The 14,769-nt window shown below is 50.0% G+C and overlaps 1 protein-coding gene across 5 annotated transcripts in view; it reads right to left on the reverse strand.

Annotated features, from left to right (window-relative positions):
- SLC37A1 (solute carrier family 37 member 1) overlaps positions 1-14,769 on the reverse strand; it is a 68,777-nt gene that overhangs the window by 19,802 nt on the left and 34,206 nt on the right. For all 5 annotated transcript variants that reach the window (XM_074324860.2, XM_019745668.3, XM_019745666.3 and 2 more), the window contains 5 exons: positions 12,987-13,122; positions 11,410-11,486; positions 10,341-10,507; positions 6,868-6,905; positions 1,769-1,846 (listed from right to left, as the gene is read on the reverse strand). In XM_074324860.2, the coding sequence (XP_074180961.2) occupies positions 1,769-1,846; positions 6,868-6,905; positions 10,341-10,507; positions 11,410-11,486; positions 12,987-13,122 (496 nt within the window). The remainder of the gene's footprint in view (positions 1-1,768; positions 1,847-6,867; positions 6,906-10,340; positions 10,508-11,409; positions 11,487-12,986; positions 13,123-14,769) is intronic.

Genomic DNA, 14,769 nt, shown 5'->3' on the forward strand with positions numbered 1-14,769 from the left:
ACCAGGAAGCACGGGTGCCTCCTCCTTATACAGCTAACAGCAGAGCACCCAGTGGACAGACACGGATGCTGTGTCTGGTGCCCCCACGGGCTCTGACGCATCAGCCCTCGAGGGGCTGGAGTCGCTTCAGCCAGGCAGCCCACTCTCAGGCTTACACTTTCGAAGAGCAGACGGGCTCCACACGGTCCTAGCACCACCGTGGGATGGACTGCTCCCACCTAACCACGCGTCCACACCTGCCCTGGTGCTTCTGCAGCTACACTGTGGAAAGGCCCTCTTCCCACAGGAATTCCAGGGCATCCCGCTGGTCTGAAAGGTGGCACAACCTTCAGCATTAAGATGGCCGCTGTTGCCTCAAAGGAAAAAGCAAGTCTTCAATAGTAATGGGAGAGGAATTATAGCCACTTGGACTCTGGTTAACACCTGATGCTCTGGGCAGAATATTTTTGTTCCTCCAAAATTCACATGTTGAACCCCAATCTCTACTGTGATGGTATTTGGAGGTGGGGCCTTCGGTCCTGCTAGTGGAGCCCTCTTGGTGGGGTTACTGCCCCACCACGAGAGACAGCAGGGAGCTGGCCCTCTCTCTGCCCTCCTGCCATCTGCGAGCCAGGGAGGGGCCCTAACCAGATCCAGGTCTGCGGGGTACTTTGACCTTAGACTTCCCAGCCTCCCCAAGGAAGTGTCTGAAATGGGAGAAACAGATGGTTTTTGGGTAAGCCCCCTAGTCTACGGTATTATTGTTATAGCAACCCAAACTAAGACACCTGATCTTTTTCAACATAAACTCAGAAGTGAGCAGGTTTTAACACATTTCAGTTGAATTACTCCTACCTACACTCGCCCTAAAATCTAAGGAACAAGATGCACGAGACATTATTTTTCCATCTTCCATTATTTCAACCACCACAAATAAATTTCCTTAGGCAATAAAGAAGAAAAAAAATGTAAGTCTGTTTAGTACATTTTTCCTTTAAGCTATTTGATTTGAAAAGAAAACAGCGTATAGTTTCGATGCTTAAAACCAAATCTAAAACGCCCGTGCCTCGGTGTGGCAGCCAAGCAGAAGTGATGTGAGGAATGTCTAGGGGTCTCCTGAAAAAGGGGGGTGAAGACCCAGGCACCAGCGGTGACCACTAGGCTGCATCGCAGCCTCCCCACTTCCCAGAGGGGCCAGGCAGGTAACTCAGCATCCCAGTGCCTCAATTTCCTCTGTAAACCAGGAGAGAAACGGTGGAAGGCTGAAAGATGACTTTATGTTATCACTTGGTCCCACCTCATATGCCCTGCACTCCCTCTACCTGAAAGCCCCTTGGCTCAGGTACGTGCAGACTCGCTGCTCACCTTCTTCACAGCTCTAATCAGTGCCACCTGCTTTGAGGGGGCTCCCAACACCAGGCCTGAACTAGTGCCTACGTACCCCTCTCTCAGCGGGCTCTGTCTTCCTGGCATTTAGCAGCTGCAGGCGGCTTGTTTTCTGTCTGTCCACCCCCTCCCAGGTGGGCTCCCCTGTAGGCATGATGGGACTGACAGCGCAGCCCAGCCTGGAGCAGCGCCTGCCACACTGAGTGCTGCAAACAGCTTTGAATGAATGAGTGAATGAATGAATGAATGACTTAAATTTGATGAAAAGTTTAAAGTAAGCTGCGCCTACCATCCAAAGAAAGCTAACAAGGGTAAACTCAGGTTTTACTAAAGAAACACCAGACCCCATTTCATGAGGACAGAGGACCCTGACTTCCTGCTGCGCGGTATCTGTGAGACTCACCAGGGGCTTCTTCTCGGAGGGTAAGGCTTGCTTCTGCAGTCTAAACCTGTGCATGCCATTCTCGTAGCTTTTTGAGTGCTGGAAGGAGAGAATTTAATTAGAGCAATTACTGAATCAACAGCCAGAAATCACACCAAACTTCACTACAGCAAGGATACTTAACTATCTTCCCCAAAAAGGTACCAAGGGAAAAAAGACAAATGATTAAAATAAAACAAAGGGCTAATGAATTTAATCTTAAAGCTCCAGACTATCAGGTAACAGAAGGTGAAAATAAAACTCTTCCTTGAAGAATAATCCAGACCCAGGTGTACGGTCAGCGGTTTTTAGTTCCCAGTCCCGTGACCGTCACCAGTTCTATAACATTCTGGTCATCCTTGGAAAAGAAACCATCCACATCAGCACGCACTCCTCTTTCCTCTCACGTGCACCCAGCCCTGGAAACCAGTAAATGTGCTTTCTGACTCGGTTTTCCTGCTCTGGACATGTCATACAAGTGGAATCATACCACGTGACCTTTCATGACTGGCTTCTTTTACTCAGCTGTGTTTCACGGTTCATCCGTGCTGTAGTGGGGGTCAGCGCTTCATTCCTATTTATTGTTGTCTTTTTATTACTGAGTTGTAAGAGCTCTTTGTATAGTCTAGATACAAGTCCCTTATCAGACATATGATTTGGACTATTTTATCCCATCTGTGGGTTGTCTTTTCACTTTCTTGATGGTGTCCTTGGAAGCATAAAAGTTTTAAATCCAGATGAAGTCCAATTTATGTATTTTTTCTTCCATGCCTTGTGCTTTTGGTAGCAAATCTAAGAAGCCTTGACCTAATTCAAAGTCATGAAGATATACGCCTACATTTTCTTCTAAGAGTTTTATAGTTTTAGCTTTTACATTTAGATCTTTGATCCATCTTACTTTTCATGAGTGCTAAGAAGGGGTCTAAATACATTCTTTGTATGGGGATATCCAGTTGTTCCAGCACTATAGGTGAAAAGATTATCCTTTCCCAACTGAGTGGTCTTGGCACCCTTGTCAAAAATCAACTGACCATAATGGAATGTTTACTTCTGGACTCTCAGTTCTCTCTCATTGGTCTGTATGTCCACCATTATGACAGTAACACAATCTCAATCACTGTAGCTTTGTAGTAAGTTTTGAAATCAGGAAGTGTGAGTCCTTCAACTTTGTTCTTTTTCAAGATTGTTTTGGCTGTTCTGGATCCCTTGAATTTCCATAAGAATTCTACGATCAGCTTGTCAATTTCTGTCACGCCAGCTATGGTTTTGACACAGATTGTACTGAATCTATAGTCAATTTCGGGAATATTCCCATCTTAATATTGTCCTTCAATCAGTGAACATGGGATTTTTTTTCATTGATTTAGGTCTTTAATTTCTTTCAACAATGTTTTGTAGTTCTCAACGTATAAGTCTTGCACTTCCTCAATTAAATTTATTCCTAAGTATCTTATTCTTTTTAATGCTATTGCAAATGAGATTTTCTTAACTTCATTTTCAGATTGTTCATTGTTAATGTATAGAAATACAGTGGATTTCTTTTTTTTAAACTTAGTTTTTTTTTTTTTTTTTTTTTAAATTGGGGAATATTGGGGAACAGTGTGTTTTTCTAGGGCCCAATCAGCTCCAAGTCGTTGTCCTTCAATTTAGTTGTGGATGGTGCAGCTCAGCTCCAAGTCCAGTCGCCGTTTTCAGTCTTTAGTTGCAGGGGGCGCAGCCAACCATCCCATGTGAGAATTGAACTGGCACCTTTGTTGTTGAGAGCTTGCACTCTAACCGACTGAGCCATCTGGCCGCCCCTAGAAATACAGTTGATTTCTGTATACTTATCTTTATCCTGCAACCTTGCTGACTTGTTAATTAGCTCTAATAGTTTTTTTGTGGACTATTTAGGCTTTTTAAAGATCATGTTATCTGCAAACAGAGGTACTTTTATTTCTTCTCATCCAATCTGCCTGCCTTTTATTTCATTTTCTTGCCTAACTGCCTGGCTAGAACCTCCTGTGCAACGTTAAATAGACATGGCAAGAGCAAGTACCCTTGTCTCATTCCTGATCTTAGGAAGAAGCATCCAGTCTTTCACCATCAAGTGTGATATCCGCTGCGGGGTTTTACAGACGTCCTTTATCTTATTGAGGCAGTTCTCCTCTACGCCTAGTTTGTTGAGTGTTTTATCACAAAGGATGTTTGATTTTGTCAAATGCTTTTTCTGCTTCTATTGAGATGATCACATTTCTGTCCTTTAATCTACTCACCTGGTGTATTGCATTGATTGATTTTTCAGATGTTAAAACAATTATGTGTTCCTTGGATAAATCCCATTCGATCATGGCATATATCCATTTTATATGTTTCTGGATGAGGTTCGCTAGTATTTTGTTGAGGAATTTTACATCTTATTCATAAGAGATACTGGTCTATCGTTTTGATTTCTTTGGATGTCTTTGTCTTCTTTTGCTATCAGAATAATACGTTATGAGTGGAAAGTGTTCTCTTTTATTTTTTGGAAGAGTCTGTGAATAATTGGTACTAATTCTTCTTTAAATGTTTGGAAGAATTCATCAATGAAACCATCGGGTCCTGGGCTTTTGTATTAAATTTTTAAAGGCATAATTCAATTCTTTCCTTGTTATAGGTCTATTCAGATTTTCTCTTTTCTTGAGTCATTCTGGGTAGTTTATGTCTTTCCAGGAATTTTTCCATTTTTCTGAGTTATCTAATTTATTAGCATACAGCTGTCCCTTATCATTGTTTTTATTTCTGTAAAATTGGTAGTGATGTCTCCTCTCTCATTCCAGACTTTGGTAATTTGAGTCCACTGTCTTTTTCTTGATCAGTCTAGCTAAGCGGGGAGAGAAAAGAGGAAGAGGAGACACTTCTGCGGGGCACTTGGGGACCACAGAGCTCAGTGGGCCGGTCTGCTCTCCGGTACTTCTGAAGATTCGCTCTCTCCCCAAAGCCCCTGCACACTCAGTGCCTATGTCCATGCCCAGATGTCGTCCCAGGGTGGCAGGTGAGCGCTGAAGTTCTCCCCAGTTCCAGAGGTGGTTGGTCCTTGCATCTCTAAGCTATTCTACAGCACGACAGAAAATTGGATAAGCAGACATTGAAATTCATGCTCATGGCAGGAAAATGGCTTTTAAAACATTTAGAAATATCAACTAGAATTAAAAAGAATCATATGATGTTAATCTTCCTAAAGGCAGTGATTTTCAGAATTGATTTTGTTTCCTTATTTTTGTAAGGTACCAGAATCCTTCAAGTTAATTGTATTCAAAAGTTCAAAGTGTTAACAAATGGATCCAACCAGAACCCTTGGACTTCCTCTCTGGCACAATGGCAGGTGCTGTTTTGGGAGCAGCTGGGCATTTGGCAGAGAGCCCGATGGAGTCCTGCCCTCAGAACTCTCTCACCCGCTAGAAGGGGAGACAGCGGTAAGAGGCAAACTGGATTTTACGCTGAGGAAACTGGGGAGCTGCCGGAGTCTGTAAGCAAGGCAGTGCCATGCTCTGACTTCTGTTTCAGGAAAATGTTTCCAGGTGAAGTGTGAAGAACAGATTTTAGAGAAACAAAAGAGGATTGTTTTAGTAGACTGACTAGTGGCTCAGGGAGAGATGATGGCAACCTGGATCAGAGCAGTGGAGGTGACGAGAGGGTTTGTATCCCATCCCCACACCGCCAACACGCACAGACACACACACACACATATATATACACACACACACACACACACACACACACACACACACACAGAAATGATGGTTCTGGCAGTACATGGACGGGCTGAAGGAAGGAGGGGCTGGGATGACTGCTCCAGACTGGCTTGTCCATGGGGTGGACAGGGCTCCCTGAGACGGGGATGCCAGGGACCTACCACGTTTCTGGGGTGAAATAAAGAGACCTATTCTGGTTGTGTTAAGTTAGAGAACAAACAGATGTCTCTGTGGGGTTGTCAGGTGGGTGTGGGATCTACGAGCGTGGAGCCCAGGGGCGAGGGCCAGGCTGGCACATCAGTGGGACACTCAACATGAACCCACACGGGGCTGGACGAGATCTCTGACATGAAAGAATGGATGAGGAAGAGGGGGCCGGGCCCCAGGCCAGGGTGTCCCACATCTGGGGGCCTGGCAGAGGAGGGGGCCAGCAAAGCCCTGTGCAGGCATGGCCATTGTGGTGTCTAGAAGGCCAAGAAAGAGCATCTCGGGGAGGGAGGGGCAGCTGCCCTGTCTCATGCTGCTGACAGGTCAAGTGGGGTAAGGCCAGAGCACTGACGACATGTGGCCGGATGCTGCTGCTGTTTCGGTGGAACGGTGGAGGCCTGGGGAGGGCTGAGGAGCCATGCAAGGGAAGTCAGGGAGGGAATAGCTCGTGGGATCAGCTCTAAGGTGAGCAGGTAAGCAGGGACACAGGTATGAAGGTAACAGAGGCTTCCTCCAAGGTGGGTGACGCCATGTGCTGGAGTGACCCAGGACAGGGGGACTGACTGCAGGAGCACGGTCCCACGGCCCTGACGGGGGAGGGCTGGCCGGCTGGGCAGGGCATCTCACTGAGTGATGGGGGAAAGGCAGAGCCGGCTGTGGATGCCGGCGGGTATGTGCCCTTTGTGGCCGCTGATCTGCTCAACGACCCAGACCGCAGGGTCATTCGTCAGCTGAGCACGAACATAGGTGAGAGGAGAGGTGGCAGTGGGCACTGACCAGGGGAAAGGTGGCCAGTGTGCTGAGCGGTGCTGATGGCCCACCGACACGTGTGGGTAGCAGTTTAAAGTGACATCAGCCAGCTCACCTTTGCATCTTTCTGCAGTCACACAGTGTCATCTGTCCAGGGGAAAGCCAGGAAGGCCCCAGTCCTCGTGAGGCTGGGCCAGCCCGCAGCCTCTGGACCCCCTTGCACAGGAAGTCCCCAACCAGACTGCAGTCATTAGGCCTTTTCTAAAACTGCCGATATTTTGAGGGTGGGACCATGTCCACACTTTGTTACCCCTTACTGCACAGACAGGACCAGGCTAGTGACAGTCATTAGCCACGTGGCAGATGACCCACCATCCAAGAAGACACAGGAAGCAGAGAGCGAGTCCTTACCGCCACCAGGCTGGACGAGCAGGCGACGTCCTTCGGATCTGAAACACCAAAAGTGCAGCAACGTGTGAACCCAGGGCTGGGTGATTCCACCAACACAAGAAGTTAAACTAGAACAAGACCCATCAAGACCCATCTGATAGTTGTGCTCCATTAGCAGCAATTTAAGAAAAAAGACAAGGCCCGAGGAGGCATGTCTCTTGGACTGAGGGATAGCGCGGTCATCCCACTAAGAACCCACAGCGCCCCTCCCTCCCTCAGTCCCCAGGAATGTTTAGTCCCCGTGGACTGTGGGGGGCATGGTGGGGAAGGCAGGAAACTGCCACCCAGAAACCCAGGTCGTCAGGCACGTGAAGACCGCAATATGGGGAAGTTACGTGTGACACAGAAATAAGCCGAGCACGTACACACTACAGTGACAAGCCATGTAAAATACATTTGACGAGGTAGCAGAAGGAAACATATAAACAGAAAAAGTGTATTAGAGTAAGGTTACGAATAGCATTTGCGATGAGTTGTTTAATGTTATGGAATTAGAAATAAAAAACGACTGCGGATAAAACGGCTACCTTGCTATAGAACAAAACGCCTTTTATCTAAATGCAAGGAAGGAAGGATACGTGAAGAGTAACAAGATCAGAAGCTGGGCTCCTTCCGTCTTATTACTTAAAAATTACTCTAGTGTGAATTGGGCACCAACGGCCACACTCACGCCCACGAGGAGCGGGGGGAAGCAACCCCACTTCTGCTGCAGAACCCAGAGCCGCCTTTAAACAGCTTTATTCCCTCCCCACCACCCAGATCCTGGTCTTTATATAACTTTTGATAAAACAGTTTAACTGCCTTGAAACAAACTCCCCACAGCTGAGCTCCTTCCGGTGTGACACAGAGGGTGACCCCCGTGGACGGCCTCGCTGAGTACTTGCTACCGGACTGGAGGCCCCTCCACGCCCAGCCTGTGAGGGGCGGCAGGGACAGCACTGGTGGCCCCAATGGCTCACTTGAGACATGCGGTCACCCCTTAAAGTGATGGCAGCTGCCCACCCATGTGGTCTTCTCCAGCCACGCAGACCCCCAAGGGTCAGTCAGGAGGCCTCCCTGCTGAGGCGTGGCCAGTCCCCCCACACCTCGCTGCTGGTCACAAGGGGACAGCACCTGAAGCCTTCGCTGCCCACCCATGGTCAGCGAGCAGGGATGGCAAGGGAGCAGAAATAAAGCAGCAAGAAGCACGCGGAACGTGTCTCCCCTGTCTGCAAAGGGACTTCTGCTCTCGGACACAGCATTTGCTTGTCATTACTCACAGCTGGCTTTCGTCATTCATACTTGTTGCCTCCCTGTCACAAGGGGAATGAATGTGACAGCGAGTCCCTCAGCAGAGGGTCTGATGGTCTGAGTTTTGTTCTGCTGTGGAGGACAGCAAGTCACCCTCAGATGGACATGCCCTGTGTCCACACTGCACTTGGGCTGGCAGGTGCCAGTGGACCACGGAGAGAGGCCTCACTGACACGAGCGGCCAAAGCGGGTCCAGAGCCTGCAAACCAGGCTCACTCTGCCCCCAGAGACTCATGGATACAGGGCCCAGCATGAGGTCAAGTCAGGGCTATAGGACACTTCCGCCTCTTCTGCTGAGAGTGGCCGGAGGGGCCACCTCAGAGGCCTAACATACCGGGGAGCACACGGGAGCCCCGTCAAAGCCATGTGCGAGAACCCCTCAGACCTCGGCCCAGAGCCCGTGCCCATGAGGACTGGCTCCCTGTCCATTTAATCAGGAGGAAACAGGGCGGGAAAGGCTCCTGTAACCGGTGACAGTGGCCCAGAAGACACAGTGCATGGTGCTTCTCAGATGCTTCTTAAAGAAGAGTTCTCCCAGCCCCTCGGCAGCGCCCCCCACGCCCCTCAGAAGCCACGGGGTGGGCTGGGGCGGGGGCTCAGCGGGAAGGAGGCTCTCGTTTCATTCCGAAAGACCAAACACAGCTTCCTTGTTCTGGGAAAGCCTGCCCCGAGCAGGCACAGGCCCGTGAGCATGACGGAGCTGAGGGGACGGGCACTGAGACCCCGAGCAGGCCAGCAAGCCAGCTCGTGCCCACTGCACACATCCCACGTCACTGCACTCCCTCCACTTGCTCCTCCCCCACAACCCGCCTCTTAGCACTTGAGGAAGAGAATAATAGGCCCTGTGGACTCTAGACCTAGGGCAGACCGTACCCAGGGGCCCCTGCACTGGGGAAGAGCACGTGTGTTGTTGTCCAGGTGACTCGTGTGTAAGGAGCACCCTGGAGAGCCCAGGTGACAAAGCTCCAGGTGCTGGGGAGCCAGCCTGGAGGAAAACAGGTGACACGGTGACCTTTCCCAGAACTCTGGTGACACTCAAGCTACAGTTAAATGCCACAGGTTGGCACGTTGGTAAGGGAGTCAAAATACCACCGCATCCCCTTCTGTTTAGCAATTCACTTGTTTTGGCCATTTTGAGACATTGCTAAAAGCTGACTGGCCCTGGAGAACAGGGGAGGGAGCAGCAGCTCCGTCCCTGCAGTGGGCGTCGGAATTCCTGGAGGCTGACTTCCATCTCACCGCAGACCAGGCCGGCCCGAGAGCCTCCTATCTGCTTGGCGAGAAGGGGAGCATTTAAAAAATCAAAAGCTTCACTTTAGCAATGGGAAAACGAAGTGAGGAACTGAATATGCCTTCACTTCGTGGACGATGAAGCTGGCAGCTTGAACGTGCAGCTCAGCTGCGCTCCACTGACCAGCACGACGGGCTAGCGGCCTTGTGGGTAGCCTTCCCTGGAGTCCACAGGAGGCAGCCACCTCGCACCGATGACTTTGTCTTGCTTTCAGCCAAATCAAAGATGTAAATGCCAATAAAGCCCAGAGCCGGCGGGGCTGGGAGGCCCCGGCACGGCCCCACTTCTCTGTCTTCAGCATAACTGAGAATCCTTGTCCTGTTGGAGCTCTGTTTTAAAAGTTAATTCCAAATTCAATTCAAACAAAAGTTTGGTATTGAGTCTAGACCGGAACCAGTGATTTGATTTTCTCACAGAACACTCGCCAGCTAATCAAGACACATGCTCTTCGGTTACGCCGTGCTTTTACAACGCTGTCCCAGGTATACTTATCAGAAAGCAAACAAGCTGACAATCACATTTCAATGGGCGGCAGCAAGACACGGGCGAGCGGGTGCCAGGTCCATGGCCCTGGACATGTGCGACGTGGCAGGCCTGAGTCTGACACGCCCAAACCCGGACAACCACACGCCTGGGAGCACAGGGTGGAAGGAATGTCAACAGCGGTTACTCTAGAAATCAGGAAACGGCCGCAAGTACAGCACAGCCAGGGGAGTCTACACCTGCAGAAGGTAGTCTGCCTGGTGAGGGGGACCCCGCGCCACCACACCTGCCCAGGACGCAGCAGAGCCCGGCCCCTTCACAACTCACCCCAAAGCCCTCGGGGCCCTTCTCCCAGGCCCCGGGTACTCACGTTCGATGAGAAAAAGAAAGCACACGATCCCCATGGCGGCCACGATGGCCCCAGGCACGATGAAGGACAGGCCCCAGCACGTGGACACCCAGTAGCCAGCAATCAAGGACCCCAAAATGTTTCCCACGGAGGTGTGGGAATTCCAGACCCCCATAATCAAACCTCGCCTGCAACACAACAAGACACAAGGCAGCAGATGATGTCGAGAAGCTTAAACGGCCAGTTGTGTAGCACACACCAGTGAGAGCAACACGTAGGAGCTAGTCCAGGACTTCAGGGGTGAGGCGGCCACTTCCGCACGATGGAGGCAGGACTGGATGTGCTGACAAGGGAGCTGGGCTTCCCTTCACCTGGGAGGTGTGTGTCATCACACACCTCGGAACGTCTGTATTTGTGATTAAAACGAGGAAGGAGGCCCTTTCCTGAAATTCTGGGAAGGCCCCAAACTTAAATCTGTGCCTCTGTAATCTAAATTCGATCCTTTGATGAAATACCCCATTAACCAAAGCTCGGGCTGGCCCGCTGGAGGAATGAATGCAGGACAGCAGCTGCCCAGGCTTCGGGGGCTGGTCCTCGCGTCCGTCTCTGCATCGTGGTTAGCGTCTCCCACGCTTCTGAGCCTTGGGCCTGGCCCAGGGCTGAGTGTCACACAGACCTTACAACGGCATCTGGCCTGCAGTCAGGTCACCAGAGGCTGGGTGCACCTCTGCCCCCCACTTCGTGTGCCTCTAAGTCTTGTTTTTAATGTAGCTTCTGAGTCAAAAGGCCTGGGGCGGGCGTCTGACCTCCACACTTCCCCAGTTCCCGGGAGGCCAGGCAAGGCCACTGCCAGTCAGCTGCACAGAAGGTCACAGCCTCGACCCTGCTCGCTGCAGGGAGGGCATCTCCCAGGACAAAGCTACCGGAATTTCAGAATATCAAGTCCTAGAAATTTCAATCATCTCATTTCATAGAATAAACTAGTTAAAGTGCTTTTTTTGTTCTGCAATAAATCTAAAGAAAAACTAAAGTCTTTTAAAAAATATTTTAAAAAATCAATGCTGCTGGAAACAGGGCCGCCTTTTCTCACCTGCCTTTTCCAAACCAGTTGCCGAGGCAGGTGACGACGCTGGGCCAGCCGGTGGTCTGCACCAGTCCGTTGATGATCTGTGTCAGAGGACAAAAGGGAGGGCTCACCGGCAGGAACACTCACAGCCAGAGCCTGCCCTCAGCGGGGCTCCCAGAAGCTCCCTCTGCTCGCTGCTTGGGACGTGTGTGAGCACAGCTGGGACTCTCACAAAAAGAAGGGCAGGCCCTATTTGATGTGAGCCTCAACAGCCAAGGATGTATTTTAAACTACATACGAGTACATATACATATACTCGTATATATAATTACAAATGTAATACATAGCTATTGTGAAAATTTTAGAATAAGCAGAGGAAAGAAAATCACTTGTTAGGAGATGAACTACTGTTAACAGCTTGGGGTCACGCTTTTCAGTCTCTTTCTAATCTAAAACTTCATAAAAAGAGAAAACGTTTCTTTTTATAGAACTAAGATTGTACCGTAAGTATGGCTTGTAAATTGCACGCTTTCACTGCTTATGTCCTGAGGAAGGTCCTATTGTTGGTTAACCTCTGAACCAACTTGGCCTTGGCCTAGCGCCTGGAAAAACCGTTTCTCCACTTTTCTAGAGGACCCTGAGCTTACGATTTAGGAAGAGACTTAGGAAGTGTGTTGGCCAGTGGGTTTGTGTCAGGGGCAAGCTTACAAGGCACCATGAAACAAGGTCCAGCCTAGCGCCTCCTACCCCCCCACCCCCACCCCCAGGGATGGACCAGCTCTCCAGGAGACTGTCGGGGGCGCCGCTGGTCTGGCCTCAGGGCCGGCCAGGCGTGGCCTCCCCTCCAGGAACATGCTGGGATTCTAGGAAATCGATTTTTCCCCTTCCTTCTAATTTTCTATGAAGTGTGAATCACTTTGGTAATTAAAACAACCAAACTTTTTCAAGTCCTATGGCAACATTTTTCAAAGTGAATTCCATGCAACACCCCCCTAGGCTATCTGGAGTGCCTCAGAAGTTGGACTCATTATTTCAAGGGATTTTCCATTTCTGGTCAATATTTATCCACAGAGCTGCTGGGACGCAGAGTGGCTGAGCGTTCTAGTAAGAGCGAGGCCCAGCTGGAAGGGCGAAGACACAGGGCCCGTCTGGGCCTTCACCCCCACCTTCCAGCACCCTCAGGCCCCCCTTTCCTCCCACTGACCACCTCCAACTCCGTCCCACTGCTGACGACGCCCAAGTCCTCCCTTCCTCCTGCCCTCGCGACACCCCACATCCCTCCTGAGTGGTCCGATCTGTCACAGGACAGAACATCTCAAACTAAGACTCTTTAGGAGGCAACTCCTGAAGCTAAGGGAAACCTCGTGGCTGCTGGAATTTCCGAGAAGAGAGGAGTGCTCTCTCCTCGGAAATTCCAGCAGCCGTGAATTACATGCCAGCGCTGACCCTGACGTTGGCCAGGACACAGGTCTGCCCCCTCCCGCCCGCTCCCATCACCGGCTACCTTCTCCCTTGGCAGAGTCAGGGGTCTGTGACATAAACACCCATTCCAACTCATCACGGAAACCCCGTATGTGCTGAGCCACGGACCCAGACCTTACCTGAGTTACCACGTAGAATCCAAAACTATGGATATTGTAGAAATACCCTAACCCAAAGAGGGCAGTGAAGGCGCCACTGGCCAGCATCCCAAATGTCAGGTAATACCTAATCGGCAGGCGCTCCCCTATTATGCCACTGAGGACACAGAAAAAAGAAAGACAAATATGAAAAAACAAACACACCCACAATGTACATGACCCCGCGGCTTCTTTCCAGTTAGAATTCCAAACACCACAGTTTCTAAGAAGATCTAATCATGACTATTTCCCACTAGAGCATTTATTAGCCAGAAATTGGCAACTGGCAACATCTTTTAAGACTTTCTATTTCTAGTAAAAGTCACTAACTATCAAATAATGAACCTCAAACACCGCGGGTTCCACACAAAACCTTTTCCTGCCGGGAGGAGGGATCACCTGTGACCATGAACAAGCCACCGGGTCCCCACACTGTCATTAAGTCACCACATTAGCACGTGAGCTGGCTGAGCTCTGCCAGCTACCCCCGGCCACAGAACTGGGATCTGGTTTAAAGATGGGATTTCCTTTAGGGTAAGGTCTGAAGTACGGGGGTAGCGCCGCCGTGCTCCTTTTGAACAGCAACACGACTCGATACAGAGTCGGCATCTTGGGAGAATTCCCTCCTAAGCTGCCTGGGGGCTCAACCTGAGACCAGTGTGGGTTACGTCCAGGTCCATGGTGGTGCTGGTGAGGAGGAAAAGTCGTGTTTCCTACTAGAGCGCATACTTAACAGGCTTTTACACCCCACGGCCCCCAGTGCCATAGGGAGTACATGCTGGACTGCCTTATGGGAAATGCCAGTGTGGAGCAACTTGACCTTGCAACTTACTAATGAATAAAGAAATCACAAGTGATCGCGAGCCTTTTGCAATCATTAAAAACTCTACAGGTCTCATTTTCTTCTACATATCCTTCTAGGAGTCAGATAAACACCAAGCATCATGCAGAATGAAACCTGTCTGCCCATGAACAGCACTCGGGAACCATCTCCAAATTTCTGGTTTTCAAGAGCCAGAGAACTTCTCTTTCTGAATTCACCAAATAAAAAAGATCGGCCTGCTATCACACACATGACCTTTTAAGCACTAAAACAGAGGAACCCCTTGAAAATTACAAGTAACATTCAGGTCACATTTTAAGCTGAGTAGAAGCTGATCACATACAAACTCAAGCAGAGCATTCTGGAGAGAAACGAGTTATCTCCTCCCACGTGCTCACTTCTGAGATGAGGACACATGTCCCAGAGGGGCTGGCTGACCTGCCCAAGGTCACAGAACAAGTGGCAGAGTCAGATGGGCCTCTTGAGAGCTAGTGCCATGGGCTAGGGCTGAGAAGCGCTCTCCTGTGCGTTTCCTGCTTGCTGTACAACACTGGGTCCCAATCTGGTCTCTACTTACGAGTTTTAAAAGAAAAGCCTGATGCAATGGACACCCTTCCACACTGTATCAGACTCAGCCTCTAAAGGCCACACCGCACCTGCTGGGACCTGCCAGGAGCGATCTGGACTAAGGAAGGTGCCCACAGGCTCTAGTTTAACCCGTGTGTCATGATGTCACTAAAAGGCCACGGAAGGAGCAGCGCATGCCCTTGTTACAGTCAGGAGTTGAGTGTGGCTTTCACAGCAGACAGGATTTCAGAACCCCCGCTGGCGAGCTGCATGAAACCTTCTAAATAGGCAACACTAAAACCACTCCTGACATCCGGCTGGGTTCTCTGTGGTGCGGGGCTGTCCTGTGGGCGGCAGCGTACTTAGCAGCTCCCC

Source organism: Rhinolophus sinicus, chromosome 17, assembly GCF_057876585.1.
Source record: "Rhinolophus sinicus isolate RSI-liver-muscle chromosome 17, RSI-T2T, whole genome shotgun sequence".
Classification (NCBI taxonomy): domain Eukaryota; kingdom Metazoa; phylum Chordata; class Mammalia; order Chiroptera; family Rhinolophidae; genus Rhinolophus; species Rhinolophus sinicus.